Source organism: Eutrigla gurnardus, assembly GCF_963514095.1.
Source record: "Eutrigla gurnardus genome assembly, chromosome: 3".
NCBI classification, from domain to species: Eukaryota; Metazoa; Chordata; class Actinopteri; order Perciformes; family Triglidae; genus Eutrigla; species Eutrigla gurnardus.
This window is the reverse complement of record NC_139917.1, coordinates 27749676-27768069: the sequence shown is the minus strand read 5'-3', so window position 1 is coordinate 27768069 and position 18394 is coordinate 27749676. Positions and strand designations below refer to the sequence as shown.

Here is an 18394-nt window from a genome sequence, read left to right as displayed (position 1 = left end):
CACACACACACGCTCAAATAACGCAAAATCCACCCACTTTCGCTGATTTTCACAAAATAAAAAACGACTTCACAGCTTCGTCAAAGTAACCAGGACCATATTTATTTCCCTATCAACATGATAGAATGATAAATAATAAAAAACAACATTTTGATTGAAACGACAGGTAAAGCAGGTGCGTTCAGCAGTCGTTCGTCAAACAGCCGTCGCTCTGTTTTCTACTTTTCACATCAGGCAGGGTCCATTTGCAAACACACATCTTTATTTTCCCCAATTATATATTTTTTTATTTGGCTCTCCATGGAAAACCAGTCAAACTGGTTCTGGGTTCATTCATTTTAAAAATGGCCTTATCTGTTTAAATTAACTTTAAAGTCTAGATCATTAAAGAAATAACTATGTGCAGTACACATTTGAGCCACACGGGGGCGCCTGAACGTTCTTGAATGTAATATGAAAGGCTAACATACATTCTGTTTGTTTGATAAGAGGAAATTAAAAGAAGGAAATACCCCGTTAACTCCACCGAAACGCTTTTATTTGTTCTCATTTATAACGTTTTCAACGTGTGTGTATGTTTTCAATAAAGCAGGCATACAATTAAATTGTCATTTATCAAATGTATATGTTTTTCAGAGAGCCTGCTTAGAGCTATTCGTGATAATGTAAACGGCTGTAAAAATGAACACTGAATTATTTTTTGGGGGGGTAAGACTGCTGTAAGTGATACACCAAAGTATGCATCACAGCATTAATAACAATACATTTTAGGCACAGTATATACAACTGAAGAGTTTTGTGTTTCTTAATTTAACATTCAAATTATGAAACTAACAATATGACGAAACATTAATGATGTAAACATTTCTCCTTATCACGATTTTACGTTTAGTTACCGTCCCTCTGGTTTAAAAGTTCTGTCAATCAATCAGAGTTGTAGCAGGTTCAATCCTGTGTAAATGTTCGACAGAGTCCCTTTAAGCCCCGCCCTCTCCGCTTCATTAAACCTCATGCTGAAGCTCACACGGCTCCGTTGTACTAATAGGGTGGATAAAGGTGATTTACTGCCTGAACAGGTTCAACAAACAGTCTTTAAGTCAATCATATGTGTTGGTTTATCTCGGATGTGCAGGGCCTCGAAAAGAAGAAATATGCATAAACATAAGTTAGAGCATGTTAAGTCATTGAGTTCTCAGTGGGATTTGTTTGCTTTAAGACAATCATGTCTGGCATTCAAGTCTGCTCCCCCCCCTTCATCATTAAAGTAAACACAGAAGCTCTATATACACTACAAAAAGACACATAACAAAGAGTTTGTCCTTTCAGTATTGAAATATGCTGTAAAATATAGTTAAATAGATGAAAAAACATAAGCAAAACTATGAATTAAGTCCCCGAACTTCCTCATAAATGTCCTCTATTTAGTCTGCACACAGAAACATGATCATGTCTATGCAAGGACACGATCTGTTTCCTCTTTGGGGGGGATTTACTTCCACTATGTAGGAACACTTGTTTGCTTTGCCTAAAAAACAGATCATATTCAACATGAAATGTTAAATATCGCAGGCAGACTCGACCCTGCGGGGTCAAAGATGGAAACGTGTAACTTCTCTCAGCCATGTCCGTCCCGTTGCTTCCCTGTGGAGCTCCAAGCAGTGAGCTGGTATTTATGTTATTTGTCCTCCATGTGGATCGAAATGTGCCACGATGGGTCGGGGGGGCCAAGCGGAGCCGTGACAGCAGAGTCACCTCGTGTACACGTGCAGCTTGCTTTCACACCGAGGGCAGGAGTGATGAGCATCTTGGAGGCCTCGGATCATTAAGGGAATCAGACAGAAGCCACAGACCAGCCTGAAACACACACACACACACGCAGGATGTTAAAGCTGCCTAAGGGTCTGATGTACAACATGCACGTGTGTGTGTGTGTGTGTGTGTGTGTGTGTGTGTCACCCCATCAGCATGAGCAGCACACATGTGCACCAGGCGGCCCTCCCAGCCTGGAACGTGACGTTGCTGGTGACGACGTGGTGGCAGTGCGGGCAGCGCACCACGCCGGGGACGTCCTCCAGACGCGTCACCGAGATGGGAACAGGCTGCGGCTGCGTCGTCACGACGACCCCTGGCTGAGTCGACGTCGCGCCGACTGATGTTCAGGAGGCAGGAGAGGGAAACGGCATCAGGAACAGAAACACGGTATTTTTCATCCACTATGAAGAGAGAGAGAGAGTGAAGATAATACTTTGCGTTGTTGCATGGATTATGCTTCCTCTGCTTTGTGACGTCACGACGGGGAAACGGTCCGGCTGGCTTGTAACTGGAAAAGACAAGAAAAACGTCCACATTGAATTCCTAAAAGCATCTTCTTTTCCTCACTACTGATTAAACAGAATGACATCATGTACAAAAACAACCGACACAAGAACAGAAGTCAGTCATACACTGTTATAGATGATAGTTTCACTGTTTTTAATGCAGTCTGTTTTTTAATATGTGCATATCATCTGAATCCCACACGCTGTATATGCAGTATATAATCATGGTACATCCATGATGGTTAGAACACTTGACCTTTAGATAGAAATTGTATTTATTATTGTATTGTTGGTCATATAAATTCATGTCATATTTACATATATACATGTATTTTATCACTACTTGTGTAGCTTTGTTGTCCGCGTCCCTTCTTCTCATTTCTGTCAGTAAACTGAGAGATGCATACTCTGGAAATAAAGCTGACTCTAATTCTAAGCGTTTTTCTTCCTCTGAGACGCAGTGAAATCCTCAAACGTGTGCTGTCTCAGCGTGTTTGAGGATTAACTGAGGGAGGTTGGGGATGTGAACCAGCAAAGTCACTGATGCTGCTGTCATAAATGTAAGGATTTATGTTTTATAGAGTTTTCTTTTTTAGCCTGTGATGCATTTTTGTCGCTTGCCGACTGAAAAGAGGGCAAAGAAGTCGAGATGTTTTCATGTTTTCCGCTGTTTGACTGTGGACTGACGTCGACAGAAAAACACAAAAATATGTTCACACAATAAAAGGTGTTTTTAAAAAATGTAGACGGCCATAGCCTCAGACCGTCTGTTATGTCCACCCTATTTTGTTTTGGATATATATCTCATATTCTGACTTGGATAATGACTAGTTCTGGATTCTCCGTACCAGATGAGGATGTGTGAAGTAAATGGTTGGATTTCTGTCTCACCTGCCTCTCCATAAGTGGGGGGAGGTGACGAGCGGGAGTGGAGGGAGGCGTCGTAGGAGGGGGGAGGGGGGACGTTGAACGCTGCCGGGGCAGGAGGGTGCAGACCGGCCTCCTCATACGAAGGAGGATCCATCAGGAGATCATCCAGTCAGGAAGCTGGGGATAAAGAGCAGACTTGTCTGATTCACACCTGGTGGTGTTTAGTTCACTAAACGCTGCAATTACCTGTTAATTACCTGCAGTTAAGTCTACAGGAGGACGACGTTACTTCAGTGACACTGGGAAGTTAAGGAGAGATCAAGCAGGGAAGTTCATTCTGACCCTTGGAAGCAGGAGTTTGACAAAATGCCTGTGTCTCTAGACAAATGGCTGGTTGTCTGACTAAATCATTCCAACTCAACGTCCCCAACGGAGACCTGAAACAGACATCAGCTGTCACAGAATCCACTAACTGTCACTTTTAAACCGGGGTTGCTCGTTAGATAAGACCATTGAATGAAACAACAAGCCATTTGTTTTTTGGAGGTGCAGATGAAGGATGTTGTCATATATAGTGTGTTTGACCATTTTCACAATCAGGAAGATCATGTAGAACCGGATGCTGTAGATGTTCTGCTCAGATTTTCTTTTGTTATAGGTGGAGGTATGTGCCAGGTGTTTCCTTATTCTTGGCATGTTCCTGTTTTTTCTGTTTTTTTTCTTTTGGCTGTAATGTTTCGCCACTGCCATCTCTAATTGAGTTCCTAGTAAACAGTGTGTATTGGGACATGCTATGATGTCAGATTCTGCAGCTCTGATTGTGGTTTGGGAGCAGCCGTCTCCTCCCTTCGCGGTTACAGACGAGACAATAGAGACGCTGCAGTCGTGTGTTCAGCGTTCAACATTCAGCTGGAGGTTTAGAGCGACAACACAACCCACACGGCAGCGTTGTTGTACAGTTAGTACACAGACATCCTGTCAATTTAGTCTCTCACTTTAGTAAACATAAATATAATAATCATCCCAAAAATGTTGGAAATGTCATCACATTTTAAAATCCAGAACACTGCATGGATGCAAAAACAGCAGTTTCAGAGAGAACACATGGTTTTACTCTCATTGATGTTAAGAACCTACAGAAAAACAAAGAAGAAGGAAAACATACTCAAATACGACAAATACAAAAAGTCTTACTTAAGTAAAAGTACATCAGGTATTAGCATCACCTCAAAGTACTAAAAGTAGTCGTTATGAGTCCATCTCAGATTAATATAGATTAGGCACCTGAATTCCTTATAATAATAACATATAATAAAAACATCTGTTTTTGTGACTCGTAACTAAAGTTGTCAGATACAAATAGAATACAGAGTAGAATTACATTGAAATACTCAAGTAAGCGAAGTAAGTGTACTCGCATTCCACCACTGCATTACGTATCACTACTTATTATTGTACGTCACACTCGCTGTCATCTTGAAGAGCTCAGTTAAAACTCACTGTGTGAGTGAAATAACACACCGTCATGAAAGTAGGAACACAGTGAATCCTGAACTCGGCATCGGAAACACGGTTAAATGCCAACAAGTCACCTAAAACCAAGAGTATCAGCCATCAAACACACCTGCTGAATGCAGCCAAGTCGTTCCAGCTCACATGGGACTTCTCCTCTTATGCAAACAAGACACATCCAAAGTCCTGGTATCGGATCCAAACCAGCGCAGACCTGCTTCCTTCATATATAAAAAAAAAAATGGCCAGCAGAGAGAGTTAAACCTTCTTCACTGATTAGGCCGCGCCATGTATCAGAGCAGTGGTCTTACCTTGGACAAATGAGGAAGCTGGCAGAATGACTCACGTCCCACGTTGGTGACAGCTGTGACATCACAGCCTGTTGAACCTGTTCTTCTCTGGAATTAGAAACATTTCACCTCGCTGAAAGCCAAACCCTCTTTACCTGTTTCCCTTGTACAAACTCACCTTCCCCTCCCAGACGAACTCATTCTCTTTGTCTACAGAGCAGCAAATGATCAATGATACCGTGATATTGTAAGTTGTAGGTTACTTATTGTAAGTCGCTTTGGACAAAAGCCATAAATGTGAATGATATCTGCAGTATTTAGGAACAAAAAACTTAATTGACTCAATCTGTTAGTGTTTGTTAGACTTAATCATATGTTGATATACAGTACAGGAAACAGGAAATCCACTTGTTACCATTCAACGTTTAACATTACCGTTCAACGTTAACGTTTATTAATCATCTATAATCGTTGAATCACTTTGTAAATATTTAATATATGGTATAAATCAAAAGTAACTTTAACTCGCCAAAAAATGTGTCTTGAATTGAATTTATAAGACATTTAGAGAAATTAAATGTTATATTTACACACAGTGACAGTTTGGTATGAAGACAAAGCTAAACAGAGTTTATAGTCAAAATAATCATGAGGACATCTTTATATCTGAAACCCAAATTTATTTTATTAAGAAAAAAATTGTAAGATGCTAGGTTGCTCCTGATTGGTCGACATCACAGCTCTTCTTTAAGTGTTGTGTTGGTCGGTACGTCTTCAGATTCAACAGCCTCCTGAAACAAGAAGAAGGAGAAGAAGAAGAAGAAGAAGAAGAAGAAGAAGAAGAAGAAGAAGAAGAAGAAGAAGAAGAAGAAGAAGAAGAAGAAGAAGAAGAAGAAAATAAAAGTGGAGACTGGCGTGTGGAGGGGTTTTATAATTATGGGAGAAATATATAAAGTAGTGATAAAATACAAACCTCATGCCCAGCGTCGTCATCAGCATCCTCGTCCTCATCTTCCTCGTCCTCATCTTCCTCGTCCTCATCTTCCTCCTCACCACTTTCATCCACCGGCAGTACGCCTCCGTTGTCCAGGAACTTAGACAAGGTCTCCAGATCCCGTTTCCCGGTGAACTCGACCGCCTAGGAGGACGAGAGGAAACGAGGAAAATGATGGACAGGCTGAGGAATCATCAGAAAGTTCTTTACACACAAACACTGAGATTTTTGTGGCTAGACATGTGGTGTTTGAATACGTCACCTCTTTGCCCTCAGCTGGGAAGTATTTGAGCGTTGGGAATCCCTTAATGACCACAGACTCCACCTCGTTGGCTGTGGCGTCCATCTTGGCTACGATGATGTCATCTCTGTCGGCGTACTTTTCACCCAGCTGATCCCAGATGGGACTCAGCTCCTTACAGTGTCCACACCATGGAGCATCTACACACACACACACACACACACACACACACACACACTTTTAGTTAGTTGATTTCACTAAATTCCGGTTTATAAGCACAGACTCAAGCAGGAGAACTTACAGAACTCCACAAAGACGTTTTTGCTCGGGTCCAGAGCGACGGACTCAAAATTCTTCCCCACCAGGACTTTGACCGGTCCGCTATTCCAGTCCTCCGGGACCTCCTCAGACCGATAGTAAGGCTGCAAAACAAGATCATTAGTATTTGAGTGACAGCTGGGTGACTGAACATGAAATGTGTGTAATGAATGCTGGTTTTTATGGTCATGTGGGGACCCACGTCTAATAACACATTGTGGGGACCCGGCGTTTTTGAGACCAAATGAGGACATCATAACATTGTAGGGTGAAGACTTGGTTTGAGGTTGGGGTAAGGTGTAAGGTGTGTGTGTGTGTGTGTGTGTGTGTGTGTGTGTGTGTGTGTGTGTGTGTGTGTGTGTGTGTGTGTGTCTGTGTATGTGTGTGTGTGTGTGTGTGTGTGTGTGTGTGCATGTGTGTGTGTGTGTGTGTGTTACCTTGGCAGAGCCAGCAACAACCTCCTGGCACAGCTGTCTCAGTGCTTGTGAGCTGAGGTCGTTGGCAGTGATGGTGAACTTGTTTCCTGTTTCCATGTTGACGAGGCGCACGGTGGGGGCGTCTTTAGCGGTCACGCCGAAGTATTCCAACACATGAGACGGGGCTGCTGTCATGTCAATCACAATAAACAGCATCTACACACACACACACACACACACACACACACACACACACACACACACACACACACACAGACAAGAGGAGACATTAAAAAAACATATAGTTAAATTGATTTTTATGCCTTCAAGTCACTAATTTTCTGACACTGACACACACACACACACACACACACACACACACACACTGTTACCTTGCCCTTGAACTCGGTGGCGATGGTCCTGGATTCGTCCACCAGGGCCGTCTGACTTTCCACAGAGGAGTTGATGAACAGCAGGCTGTGCAGAGTGATGCCAGAGGTGAAGATCTTCTCTGCAGTCTGAAAACACACACATACTGTTCAATATGACCAAGAGTGTGTGTGTGTGAGTGTGTGTGTGTGTGTGTGTGTGTGTGTGTGTGTATTACCTCCTGGCTGAATGGGATGATCAACTCCAGGCTGTTTTGCTTGATGAAGGTGATCAGATCTTTTGGGACCAGCTTCCCTTCTTCTAACAAAAAGTCTGCTCTGCCGTCGTCAAACTAGCAAACACACAGTCACAGACATTTTAACTTCTAATCAATTAATTTATGAAATAAGTGCTTAATTCCTACATAATAAAAATAATCATTACAGTAGCTGCAATCTTTTGCTTTACCTTTCACTTCATAAATAAATGTCTTTATTCTAAATCCTTAAGTTAGAAAACCCTTTTTCAAGAAGTCAGAATGAGTTCAATCTTCTCACCTTTCTATCCTTGTGAGGACATTTGGTCCTCTAAAAGGAAGAGAACACTAGATGGCAGCATAGCTAACATCATTACAGATTCTTGGATCTCCCGGTTCTTTCTAGATGATGAAAACATGTCCGTACCTTTTTGAAGAGCACCACTGAGTCGGCTTTCACGTCATACTTCTGGAGAACCTCCGGACTCGCTGACACAGCGAACTCGGCGTCGCCGTGGTCCAAAGCGAGCTCCTTGAACAGCTTGGCCGCCTCACTTTCCAGATCCTAATATGGATTTGAAGTCAGAATATGAATGGGAATATAAACATGTAATCATGTGATCAGTAAGGATAGATGAACAGATGCACCTACATGAAAGAACCCTACGACAGCGATGTGATGGGAGTCGATGAACTGAGCTGCAGAGTCGACTGCGTGGAGCAGCGGAGCGCCGGGGCCCGAACGCCGTTTCATCCACCCGATGATTCCCTCCGCTGACCTCTTCCCTTCGTGCACAAACACAAACAACCACGGGAACAATTAACTCATCACACTGTGACGACGAACACATTCACAAGAGATACACACACCTAAAACACATTAAAGGGAAGCTTCAACATTCTTTGAAATACATTTGTTTTCCACTGGTGGCTCATAAAATAACAAAAAAAATATATATTTGTACCAATTCCAGTCCTGATCATCCATTCCAAACAGACATTTATTTATAATCTTAACCCTTAAATGCAACGGCGAGGAAAACACGTAAAAATGTACATGATTGTATTCAGTAATGGTCATGTGATCAAAAAGTGTGATTTTAATGGGTTTCAATTGGGAGTATCTGTAATTAATACACACTTATTAAAGCAGCTGAGGTTGAAGTGTTGAAAGAAAAAAACCTCACACCCTTGCAGAGCAGTTTCCCTGTTTCCACACTTTATGCTAAGCTAAAATAAGCTAAGCTAATCAACTTATCAAACATGATTACTTTACTCTATTACTCTAGAATGTACATGTGCTTACATCATCAGTAACTGTACCCTGAGTGTGTGTGTGTGTGTGTGTTTACCACTGTAGTCCACGTGCTTCTTGCGGTCTCCGTCTATGAACAGCTTCAGAACGGGGAAGCCTTGGACCTCGAACTCCGTGGACAGCTCCATCTCGTCGACGGCGTTCACTTTGGCCAACCGCATCGCCGACCCCTCCTCCTTCAGCTTGGCAGCGATCTCAGCGTAAACCGGCTCCAGCTTCTTACAGTGGCTACACCAGGGGGCATCTAAGAAACAAACATGGAGGGTAATCACCTCATACAACATGATACTGGAAACCAGTGAGCAGACCTGCAGATACTCCACAGGCCTCCATTCTGTTCTGTTTTTTACTTTCACATGCAAAGATGCAAAGATCATGGAAATGAGCTGCTGAGAGCAGCCTTTCTTCCACTCAGCGCTCAGCTCCTCTGTGGGAGAGTTGAACCCAGACAGCATCTGGACAGGAGAGGCCACGTGTCGGCGTGATAACGGCCTTCTCTCGGGCCGGACACATGCAAAAACAGACCTTTACACCGAGATAAACCCTAAACTCACGGTGCACTCGCGAGTTATTCCTGAAGCTTTGGGTTGTTCCTCTCCATCATCGCCAGCTTCATTTTACCATCTGTGTTCCCAACAATGTTTATTCTACTCTTTAATGTCTGCATGGTCTCTTATCTTATCACACAAGAAGTTTCATCCCAAAAAAAACCTCAAATGTGATGAAATTATTTGAGCCCAAATGAGGAAATGACTTACAGAACTTCACGAGTAGATATTGATTCTCGCTGAGGGCTCTGGCAAAGTTGTTGATGTGGAGGATCATCACGTTCTCCTCCTCCTCGATCTCCGTTGTTTTCTCTTTCTTCGGGGGCTCCTCAGCTTCCTCCTCCTCCTCCGTCACCTCCTCCTGCGCCTCCTCTTGGGGGTCAGCGGCCCGGCTGCAGGAGGCCCACATCAGCAGGCCCAGCAGAGCGAGGGACAGAAGCGTGTGCGTCCTCATGTCTGACTGCTCGGTACGACAGCCTTCAACACACGCGTCACCTCAAGTTTCCAGCTTTATGTGTCTAACATCCATGTGTGTCAAAATGTTACTGGCCTTCCCTCTCATCCAATCAGATTTGACGCCTGCAGGTGACTCTTTCCTGTCTGAACCAATAAGATGCTGCCCTGTAGATTCAGACTAGTGAAGGCATCGTGAACTCCTTCTTCATAATTCCCTTGATTATTCTCTTTATTGTGTATTTAGCTTTAGACAGATGGTAGCAGCATGTACATGTGTACCGTTTCCCCTCTGGGCCTTATCTCACCCTCATTTACATACAAACTGTAGGGACACAGTAGTAATGTGTCTTATTCGCTCTTATCTCTCTATTTATATATAAAAAAAAGTAAAACTTGTTCAACCTCGTCACACCCTTCTGTTCCTGTTTAAAGAAGTAAATCCAGACCTGAGGGCCCTTTGAGAGGAGAACCGTCGGCTGCTCCAGCAGAGTGTTGAGCTTTTTGCTGACTGCTCCAAAACAAAGGAGGTCAAATTAGTTTTCAACAAAACTGTTGACAAAATATTCTGATCACATGGTTAGCCGGTCATCACATGATCTTCCTATGCATTTTAAGGATTTCTTGTGGAGAAATTAACTTTTAAGGAGCCAATACTCTCATCAAGTAATTTCTGTCTATGATCAATCCCATGAAACCAGTTTATTCAATAAAATAAAGATTTTTTTGAGAATCTGGAAACATGAAAACATTAGGAGTGCTATTTGTGCAGCTGCAAACATAACTCCACTGTAAGAAATACTGAGATTACTGATTAAAAACTGGTTGAAAATGGAATTTTTCCATTTCTTCTTATACATTACAAACTTAAAGGGATACTCCATGAAGTGCACTGGTCCAGCTCTGATCTAGGACCTCTCTGCTGTTGATTCTCTACTTAAAAATGCCCTGAAAAGTGCTTTACTAAATTGCTATTTTTAAAAATAACAATTTAGTAACGAGAGTTGGGGGATTATTTAAAGAGTCACCTCTCGGGTGGAAGGTTTAAAGCCGTTTCACCTCTGACCACACCTCGCTTCACCACAGTGATGTCATCATGTACCCAAGTACACCAGTGCATCACTGCCGTAAGGACGTCAAACCACTAGAGGTCGGCAAACACCAAAACCGAGAAAAGAACAAAGCAAAGAACACATAAATGATGGAAACTGTGCTCAACACAAAGTTTGCCTGTGTTTATTAAACTTGTATGTACGAGTATCCATGGGAACAGACGTGAATGAAGCTGTGAGGTGTCGAGGTCAGTGCTGCAGGTGTGTGTTTTCTGTAGTATCCATCAGAGTGGGAACAGACGTGAATGAAGCTGTGAGGTGTCGAGGTCAGTGCTGCAGGTGTGTGTTTTCTGTAGTATCCATCAGAGTGGGAACAGACGTGAATGAAGCTGCTGTCGAGGTCAGGTGTGTGTTTTCTGTCAGTGTGTGTGTGAGCTCTGGGTTCGGGTCCCAGTTGGCCAGCAAGTCACTGAAGTCGGGCTGAGTGCCGTCGAGGGCGTGCGTGCTTTGGCGTGGCAGCGGGTTGTAGTGCATGTGTGCGTGGGCGTCGCCGTGGGCGTCGCCCTGCGGCGGCGCCTCACTGTTCGTGTGCGTGACGTCGGACTCGTTGCTGAAACTGACCAGAGAGCAGCAGGGGATGGGCTCGGTCCAGAAGCTGAGCGGGAGATGGCGCTTGCTCATCGGCCTGCTGCGTGCCTGACTCGGCCCCTGGTGGTGGAACAGTTCGGCTAAGGGCCCCAAACCGCTGTTGCCCTTAGCAACCACGACCCCTTTCCCATCGGCACAAGTCACCGAGCTGCTTTCTGGTTCCTCCAGACTTCCCGCTCTTGCAATCTTCAGCAGGTCGTCATAGTAACGCAGACGGCCACTGGTTGTGACGGAGACCGAGTCACTGTAAATGTCACATGACACCGGACCGAAAAAGCGCTGCACATCGAGGCTGATGACATCAGCAAACCTCAGCAGCTGCTTGGTCACATCCAACGTGTAGCTGGCGGGATTTAAGAAAACCTCCAAACCGTCCTCCTCTTCCTCCTCCTGAGCTTCGGATTCTTCATCCTCCTCCTCCTCCTCCTCCTGTTCTTCCTCGTCTTCCCTCGGCTCTGGCCTCTCCTCCAGCATCTCCACATCTCCGTCGTCCTCGTTGCACGGAGAGCGCTGGAAGGTCAGGGGGAAGTAGGCGGGAGTCGGCGCCTGGACCAGGAAGTGTCTGATGACGCCCGCTGCCATGGTGGATCCTTAACGCTGGAGAAGATGGAAGAATGGAACAGGAGTTTGATTTGTTGGCAATTTAAGATATTTAAATGTGTTGGAAAAGAACATTTGTATTACCTTAGCTGCAGGTTCAGGTGAGGAGAGGGTCCTGGGTCACGATGGAGCCACTTTTCCACAAGTGTGTGTGTTAATGCTGGACCGCCGGGATCGTCACCGTATATATACCTCCGCACACGGCTGCAGACGTGTGTGTGTGTGTGTGTGTGTGTCTCCCGTCGGATGAGGCAGCTTCCAGAACAAATATTTGCATGCCGATTGGTCAAACACTCTTTATTTACTTTATCACTGGGCAACCAGGGAGGGGGTCCGAGGCTAATGGATCCTCTGCTAGGGGATGATGGAGAGTATTTATACACGCACACAAACATCATTGCTTTTCCCCCGGCCCTGATATCAGGCTAGTTAAAGGATGAAAGAGCATGAAATCAAATCATATGCTGTTTTGACTTCTAAAGGGGAGCACTCTGAACCGACCTGCTGGGATTCTCTTTTAAAGTGGGACGACATCAAACTCACAAGAACCACGTCAACCTTCCCTGCCGTTCCTCGTCTTGGAGCCGACCGACTCGCTCAATGAATAAAATAAGTTGAAAAGAAACGGCTGTTGGAAGGCAGACGCAGGTGTCAGGTGATCAGGTGAACAAAGTGCCCTCGAGCATCAAACCGATAAACAGATGAGGTCTCTTGGCAGAGCTGCTTGCATTAATTAATCAAGCCCATAGAAATATTTTAATAAACATTACCCAGACTGGGATATACAGTGCTTTTGTTGGGGACTACTTCCTGTCATGGATTAATACACATTCGGTGAGTTTTTACAGCAGTGGTGTGTGTGTGTGTGTGTGTGTGGGATCCATGTTTTTAGTAATAAAAGAACAAACAGTTTTACTTTCTGCTCTACGATGCAGAGGAACACATTTCATCAGGCGTAACACAGAATACGGTAAACTTATGTCTCGTTACTGGATGTGCAACAATTAAGAGCATAATGATCAAGAAAGCAATGATTCGATGATTAAGTCCTGCACTTCAGCAGGTTTTACCGACCGTCCCAGACATCTGTAACTGTTTATATGTTAGTGTGTGTGTGTGTGTGTGTGTGTGTGTGTGTGTGTGTGTGTGTGTGTGTGTTATCAGACACCCTGACTCCCCTGGCCTGCCTGTCATCAGTAACCAGGCTTCTGTGTTGATTTTAGGACTAAAGATCAATAGCGGCAATATGTCAGCTCTCAAGAGCCTGACAATGAATTACACACGCTTTTAGGCACACAAGCACGTGAACAAACACACACACACACACACACACACACACACACACACACACACACACACACACACACACACACACACACACACACACACACACACACACACACACACACACACACACACACACACACACACACACGAAGAAACAAGAAACTTGAAACTTTCACATTAATGAACATTTTGCTGATTACATTTGAATTCAATAAAACTGTCCGGACAGTAACATGGAGGTTTGAGCAGCTGTAAAGCCTCCGAGTGAATCAGAAGGATCGGCTACATCCTGTAAACATACACACACACCCCACCCACCTCCCCATGGCCCGGGTACATGCATGCAGCACGTTCTTCACTAGAAAAACAACTTAATCCCATCAGCAGGAGTACAGAAATGTTAGTTTTAGGAGGCAGGATTGGCTGGTGAAACCTGCACGGGATAATCAGTTTAAAGAGTGAAGAGATGGAGGGAACAAATATGGAGGACGCACAATTAATGACATTGATATTTTACTGAGACAAACGATTCTTGACATTTTGCCACATTCATCCAACTGAAAGGCTCTCAAAAGTTATATATTGTGTATTTTATTTATATACATACACACAAATACACATAAACAGGCCCAAGTTACGCCACAATTAATTCTTGATTTTTCTGATTTGTTTTCTAAGTAAAATTCATCCTAATAATTTGAGAACATAGTGAAATCATTCAGCAATCAACGATCATTAAATTATCTGAAGAAAACACACACACATTGATCCAACTGAAAAGTGACACTAAAAGCTTAAAAAACTTAAAAGGCATCACTGTCAACCGATTCACGTTCCCCGTCATCCGTCTCCGGCCTTTTAATCGCCGTCCTCAAGCTGTCCCAGAACCTGGGGATCCGCCCGTCTTCGTCAGGCCACTCCAGGTACGTCCTGGAGTTCATCATCCTCCGCAGCTTGCAGAACTTTTTGGGGACGGTGTCTTTGTCGATGGGCTCCAGCAGAATGAGCACGACCGTGTCGTCGTTGTGGTCGAACAGTCTAAAGTGGGTGTAGTCCAGCTCGTACTTGCACCACTCGCTGGTGACAAAATGCCGCGAGAGGATGAACAGCGTCCGGTGACTCTTCTCTATGGCGTCCATGATGTTGTCCAAGATCCAGCTTCCGGGAAGGAAGTCTCTCTTGTGGAGGCAGAGCCGGAGAGGAGGCTCGGCCTGCTCCAGCTCCGGCACCAGATGTGCCTCGACCCAGCCGGAGTCCATTTCACTGTAGGACACGAAGGCGTCGTACTCTAGCTTTCCCTTTTTTAGTTTTGGCTTCCTCTTGGCTCTGAGCCAGGCCCAGGTCATCTTCAAATACCACATTACGCTGAACTTGTAACACAAACCCACGCCGAGCAGAATCACCATCAGGATCCCCGCACAGACCAAAGAGAACGCCAAAGCCGTGTGGCATTCAAACACCGACAACGCCACGTCCGCTGCGCTCTCCCCTCTCACGGCGTCGGGGGAGTCGCACACGTACATCTCCAACTCGTCAGCAATCGTGACCCTTTGATTCGCCAAGCCGCTCGTCATGAACGCTACAAAGTCACACGAGCAGATGTACTTGTCAGAGTTAGCCTCCAGACTGCTCAGGTTGTTAAAACTATCGAGCTCTTTGCTGCCGAACGTCAGCAGGTCATTGTTTTGGATGGAGAGGAACGTCAGATGAGGGTATAGAACCCCGCGGGGAAAAGTGCCGATCTTGTTGCCGTGGATGTGCAACTCTGTGAGAAAAGGCAATTCGACATTGAACACCGTCAAGTCGTTGTTGGACAGATCGAGGACGCGTAAACTTGCGGGCAAACAGGCGGTCGCTTCTGCTAGAAAAGTCGATGAAAGGTTTAAGAACCGGAGATTAGGCGGCCAGTGGCAAGTCTCGGGCATGCTTTTAAAAACGTTTCCGCTCATGTCGAGGTTTTCCAGCTTATCAAGTTTGGTGAAGAGCCGGCTGTTGATGGTATGCAGGTTGTTCCTGCTGATGTTGAGGGTTTGCAGACTCCAGAGACCGCCTTTGCCGTTGCACATCATCTCGCTAAGGAAGGGATCATTGAGCAAGTTGCCGCTGACGTCCAAGAAATCCAGATTTGAGAAATCGTTAGCGGAGTCACAAGGTATGACGAACATCCTGCAGTTCAGCACGGACACCTTTCGCAAAGTGCTCAACAAAGGTTCCAGGAACAAGAGGGCTGGGAAGCTGTAAAACTGAGGGACCTGAATGTTTTTTAAGACGACAGCCTCCAAGCGGTCCAAGCGTGGGGATGTGAATTCACCCAGAGGAGTTAATATCAACGTGGTATCTTCAAATGCCACCATAGTTATATTTGAGCCAGACATGACATTCAGAAATGCCATAGAAGCTGTTAGGGTCATTGTAACATCTTTAAAAATGATCCTTGTGGCTCCGCCGTCGTAGGCCTTTCTAAATGGGGACATTTGATACGCTAAGAAGAACCTTGTGTTAGCGAATATCAGAGTTGTGTTTGGGTGTACAACATCAGACAGTACAGCTCTTACAAGTGCTTGATTACTCAAAAATGGATCTTTCAGACCGAGCGTAACATATTTGAGTGGCCCAATTTGTTTCAAACTCCCTGGTGCGTAGTGTTTCAGTCTCCTTCCATCAAAAACAACCTCTTCAAGACCGCCGAGGCCAGAAAAGGCCCCTTTTGTGACAGATGTAAGTTTCGGTCCTCCAAAACGGAGGGTCTTTAATCTGGTCAGTGTCTTGAAGGGATTGTCTGGACCCAATGTCACATATTTGTTCCCCAAAAGATTCAAGTGCTGAAGAAGGGAATGGTTTGAAAACCAGCCGGCAGACAACGTCTCCAGTCTGTTTGAGGACAAGTCCAATTTCTCCAAACGAGTCAGTGGGGCAAACGCTTGTTCCTCGATCGTTTCGATTCTGTTGTTGTTTAAGATCAGCGAGCGTAAACCGGCGAATGAAAGGAAGTCATCTCCCGCTATCGTCTGCAGACTGTTGAATGAGAGGTCGAGTTCAGTGACGGCGTTCGAGGGCGCTGCAGGGACCGCCGTCAGGTTCTGCCTCGAGCAGTCGCAGGACTTCCGTTTACAGCCGCGACACGGCGGTCCGACCAGCGAGAAGCTTCGCTGCATCAGAAGCAGGAAAACCGGGAGAAACGTTGGGATTCTCATCTTCAGGTCCTGTGAGACACAAACAAAGAAAACCAACCGTCAGGCCGTTTCCTGCAACGCAATCTAAGAATAAATAACTAATAGTGACAATGCAGTCACATTTATCAAACTTCCCATACATCTACAATAAAACATTAAATATATGACTTCCTTTAGGCATTTTGGTCATTTTAACAGAGGACATTTTTTTCTGGGGAAGTAGTTGCATTTAACGCATAAAAGAGAATGTTTTATTTGATTTTCCATCGCAGAGACTTTGACCTGTCATAGTAGGAAAAGCACAGATGCTACTAGCAACATTAATGGTTCTGTTCCATTCAAGTGTCCCAGACAGTGAGCCTAAATGGAATCCAGCCATCATTCATTTTATCATTTATACCTGTGCTTTTCCTACTGTGAAAAAATTAAAAGTAATCAAAATTACTTCCAGGAAAAACGCCTATTATCATATAGTATACGCCAATTATATCAACTGACAAGATTGTGTTTCCAATTCTAGTTATTGTTCAAATAAGCCAAGCTGCAAACTTTGTAAGTAAGCCCCCCACTATGCTGTCCTTATCTACGTTTAATTATTATGAATAGCACATTAATCTAAAATGGCAACACGCATGTATCACAGGTGTCCGGTTACGAGATAATAGCCAAGGAAAATAGGGAATTCAATGTGGTCATGGCATAAAATAACATATACAACAACAAAAAATATATGCATTATTTAAATTTGCACTCAATGCAAATGTATGCAAACAATGTGGAAATGGAATTGTTTTATTTTGCATTTACAAAAGAAATGCGATCATGTACATTATTTTAGTTGTTTTTAACAAATGAGTTAAACACATTAAATGTATCAGCTTGTAATAGCTCTTTAAACATTAACAGCGTATTCTATAATAAAACACTGAAAAGTAAATTCTTACTGCTGCAAAAACTGTAAAACGTGATAAAGGAAAATAAGAGTGAAAATACCTTGCTGTGTTTCGGCGTCTCACTTGCAGTTGAAATCTCCTCTTCTTCTTCGGGGTGGCATGACAGAATGATTTATTCACAGATTCATGTTTCCCTCATCATCAAGTTTACTTCCCCATGTCTCTAAATACATTCGTCTTATGAAATAGAGCAACAGAACGCTGCCTTTTTAAATTGACAAAATATGGAGAACTAACGGCCAGTTTGCTCATCCATCATCATATCTTACATTTAAGGGGAAATCCAGTCTTCTATTTCACACTTAAAAATAATTTTTGAGGAATTATTATTTTTTTTTTTTAAACAGGGGCTTTCTGCAGGCAGATACTTCTGAGAAACACTGGTTGAATTATCCTATTAGGCATTTGTGTGAGATTGTCATTATTAGCATGTGAATTATTGGTTTATGGCAAAAAAAAAAAACTGTTTTGTGAGGTCACAGTGACCTCTGACCCCCCATATTCTAACCAGTTCATCCTTGAGCCCAAGCAGACATTTGTGCCAAATTGAAATAAGTTCCTGAGATGTCACATTCATGAAAATGGGACGGACGGAGAGCATCATGTCGTCGGCGTGGAGGCGTAAATGATGCAATGCGTGGACCAGCAGAACATCTTTTAGCATGCAGGGCCGCCTGCGTCAGGAACATTAAACCTTTATTCTGTGGAAAATAAAGCTGGAGATGAAACATCAATGAACACGGGGGCTCTGATGGGTGATTGAACTAGTTAAAGATGGAGG

The 18394-nt window shown here is 44.0% G+C and overlaps 4 protein-coding genes across 5 annotated transcripts; all 4 read right to left on the bottom strand.

Annotated features, from left to right (window-relative positions):
• Window positions 1-80: 80 nt before the first annotated feature.
• On the bottom strand, window positions 81-5360 carry LOC311011290 (lipopolysaccharide-induced tumor necrosis factor-alpha factor homolog). Of its 2 annotated transcripts, XM_084006148.1 has the most exons (6): window positions 4813-5360; window positions 3446-3487; window positions 3210-3365; window positions 2246-2320; window positions 1957-2149; window positions 302-1854 (listed from the first exon to the last, which is right to left on the bottom strand). In XM_084006148.1, the coding sequence occupies exons 3-6, from the start codon at window positions 3340-3342 to the stop codon at window positions 1749-1751; spliced, it is 507 nt and encodes a 168-aa protein (XP_083862274.1). In that variant the 5' UTR covers window positions 3343-3365; window positions 3446-3487; window positions 4813-5360; the 3' UTR covers window positions 302-1748. The 2 variants fall into 2 exon arrangements, with proteins under 2 accessions (XP_083862273.1, XP_083862274.1); XM_084006147.1 differs by lacking the exon at window positions 3446-3487 and having other exon boundaries at window positions 81-1854; window positions 4813-5181.
• Window positions 5361-5591: 231 nt separating this feature from the next.
• pdia2 (protein disulfide isomerase family A, member 2) lies at window positions 5592-9919 on the bottom strand. Its single transcript, XM_084006145.1, has 11 exons — window positions 9658-9919; window positions 8937-9143; window positions 8237-8370; window positions 8012-8149; window positions 7567-7680; window positions 7352-7477; window positions 6981-7175; window positions 6527-6647; window positions 6247-6425; window positions 5964-6128; window positions 5592-5781 (listed from the first exon to the last, which is right to left on the bottom strand). Exons 1-11 carry the CDS (start codon window positions 9899-9901, stop codon window positions 5725-5727), a joined length of 1680 nt encoding a protein of 559 aa, XP_083862271.1. The 5' UTR covers window positions 9902-9919; the 3' UTR covers window positions 5592-5724.
• A 1360-nt stretch (window positions 9920-11279) lies between these two features.
• Window positions 11280-13628, bottom strand: percc1 (proline and glutamate rich with coiled coil 1; the record flags this gene model as incomplete). Its single annotated transcript, XM_084006594.1, has 1 exon — window positions 11280-13628. The coding sequence occupies exon 1, from the start codon at window positions 12180-12182 to the stop codon at window positions 11280-11282; it is 903 nt and encodes a 300-aa protein (XP_083862720.1). The 5' UTR covers window positions 12183-13628.
• A 370-nt stretch (window positions 13629-13998) lies between these two features.
• LOC311010912 (toll-like receptor 2 type-2) lies at window positions 13999-17770 on the bottom strand. The gene is made up of 2 exons (XM_084005555.1): window positions 17654-17770; window positions 13999-16690 (listed from the first exon to the last, which is right to left on the bottom strand). The coding sequence occupies exon 2, from the start codon at window positions 16679-16681 to the stop codon at window positions 14291-14293; it is 2391 nt and encodes a 796-aa protein (XP_083861681.1). The 5' UTR covers window positions 16682-16690; window positions 17654-17770; the 3' UTR covers window positions 13999-14290.
• Between the last annotated feature and the right edge of the window lie 624 nt (window positions 17771-18394).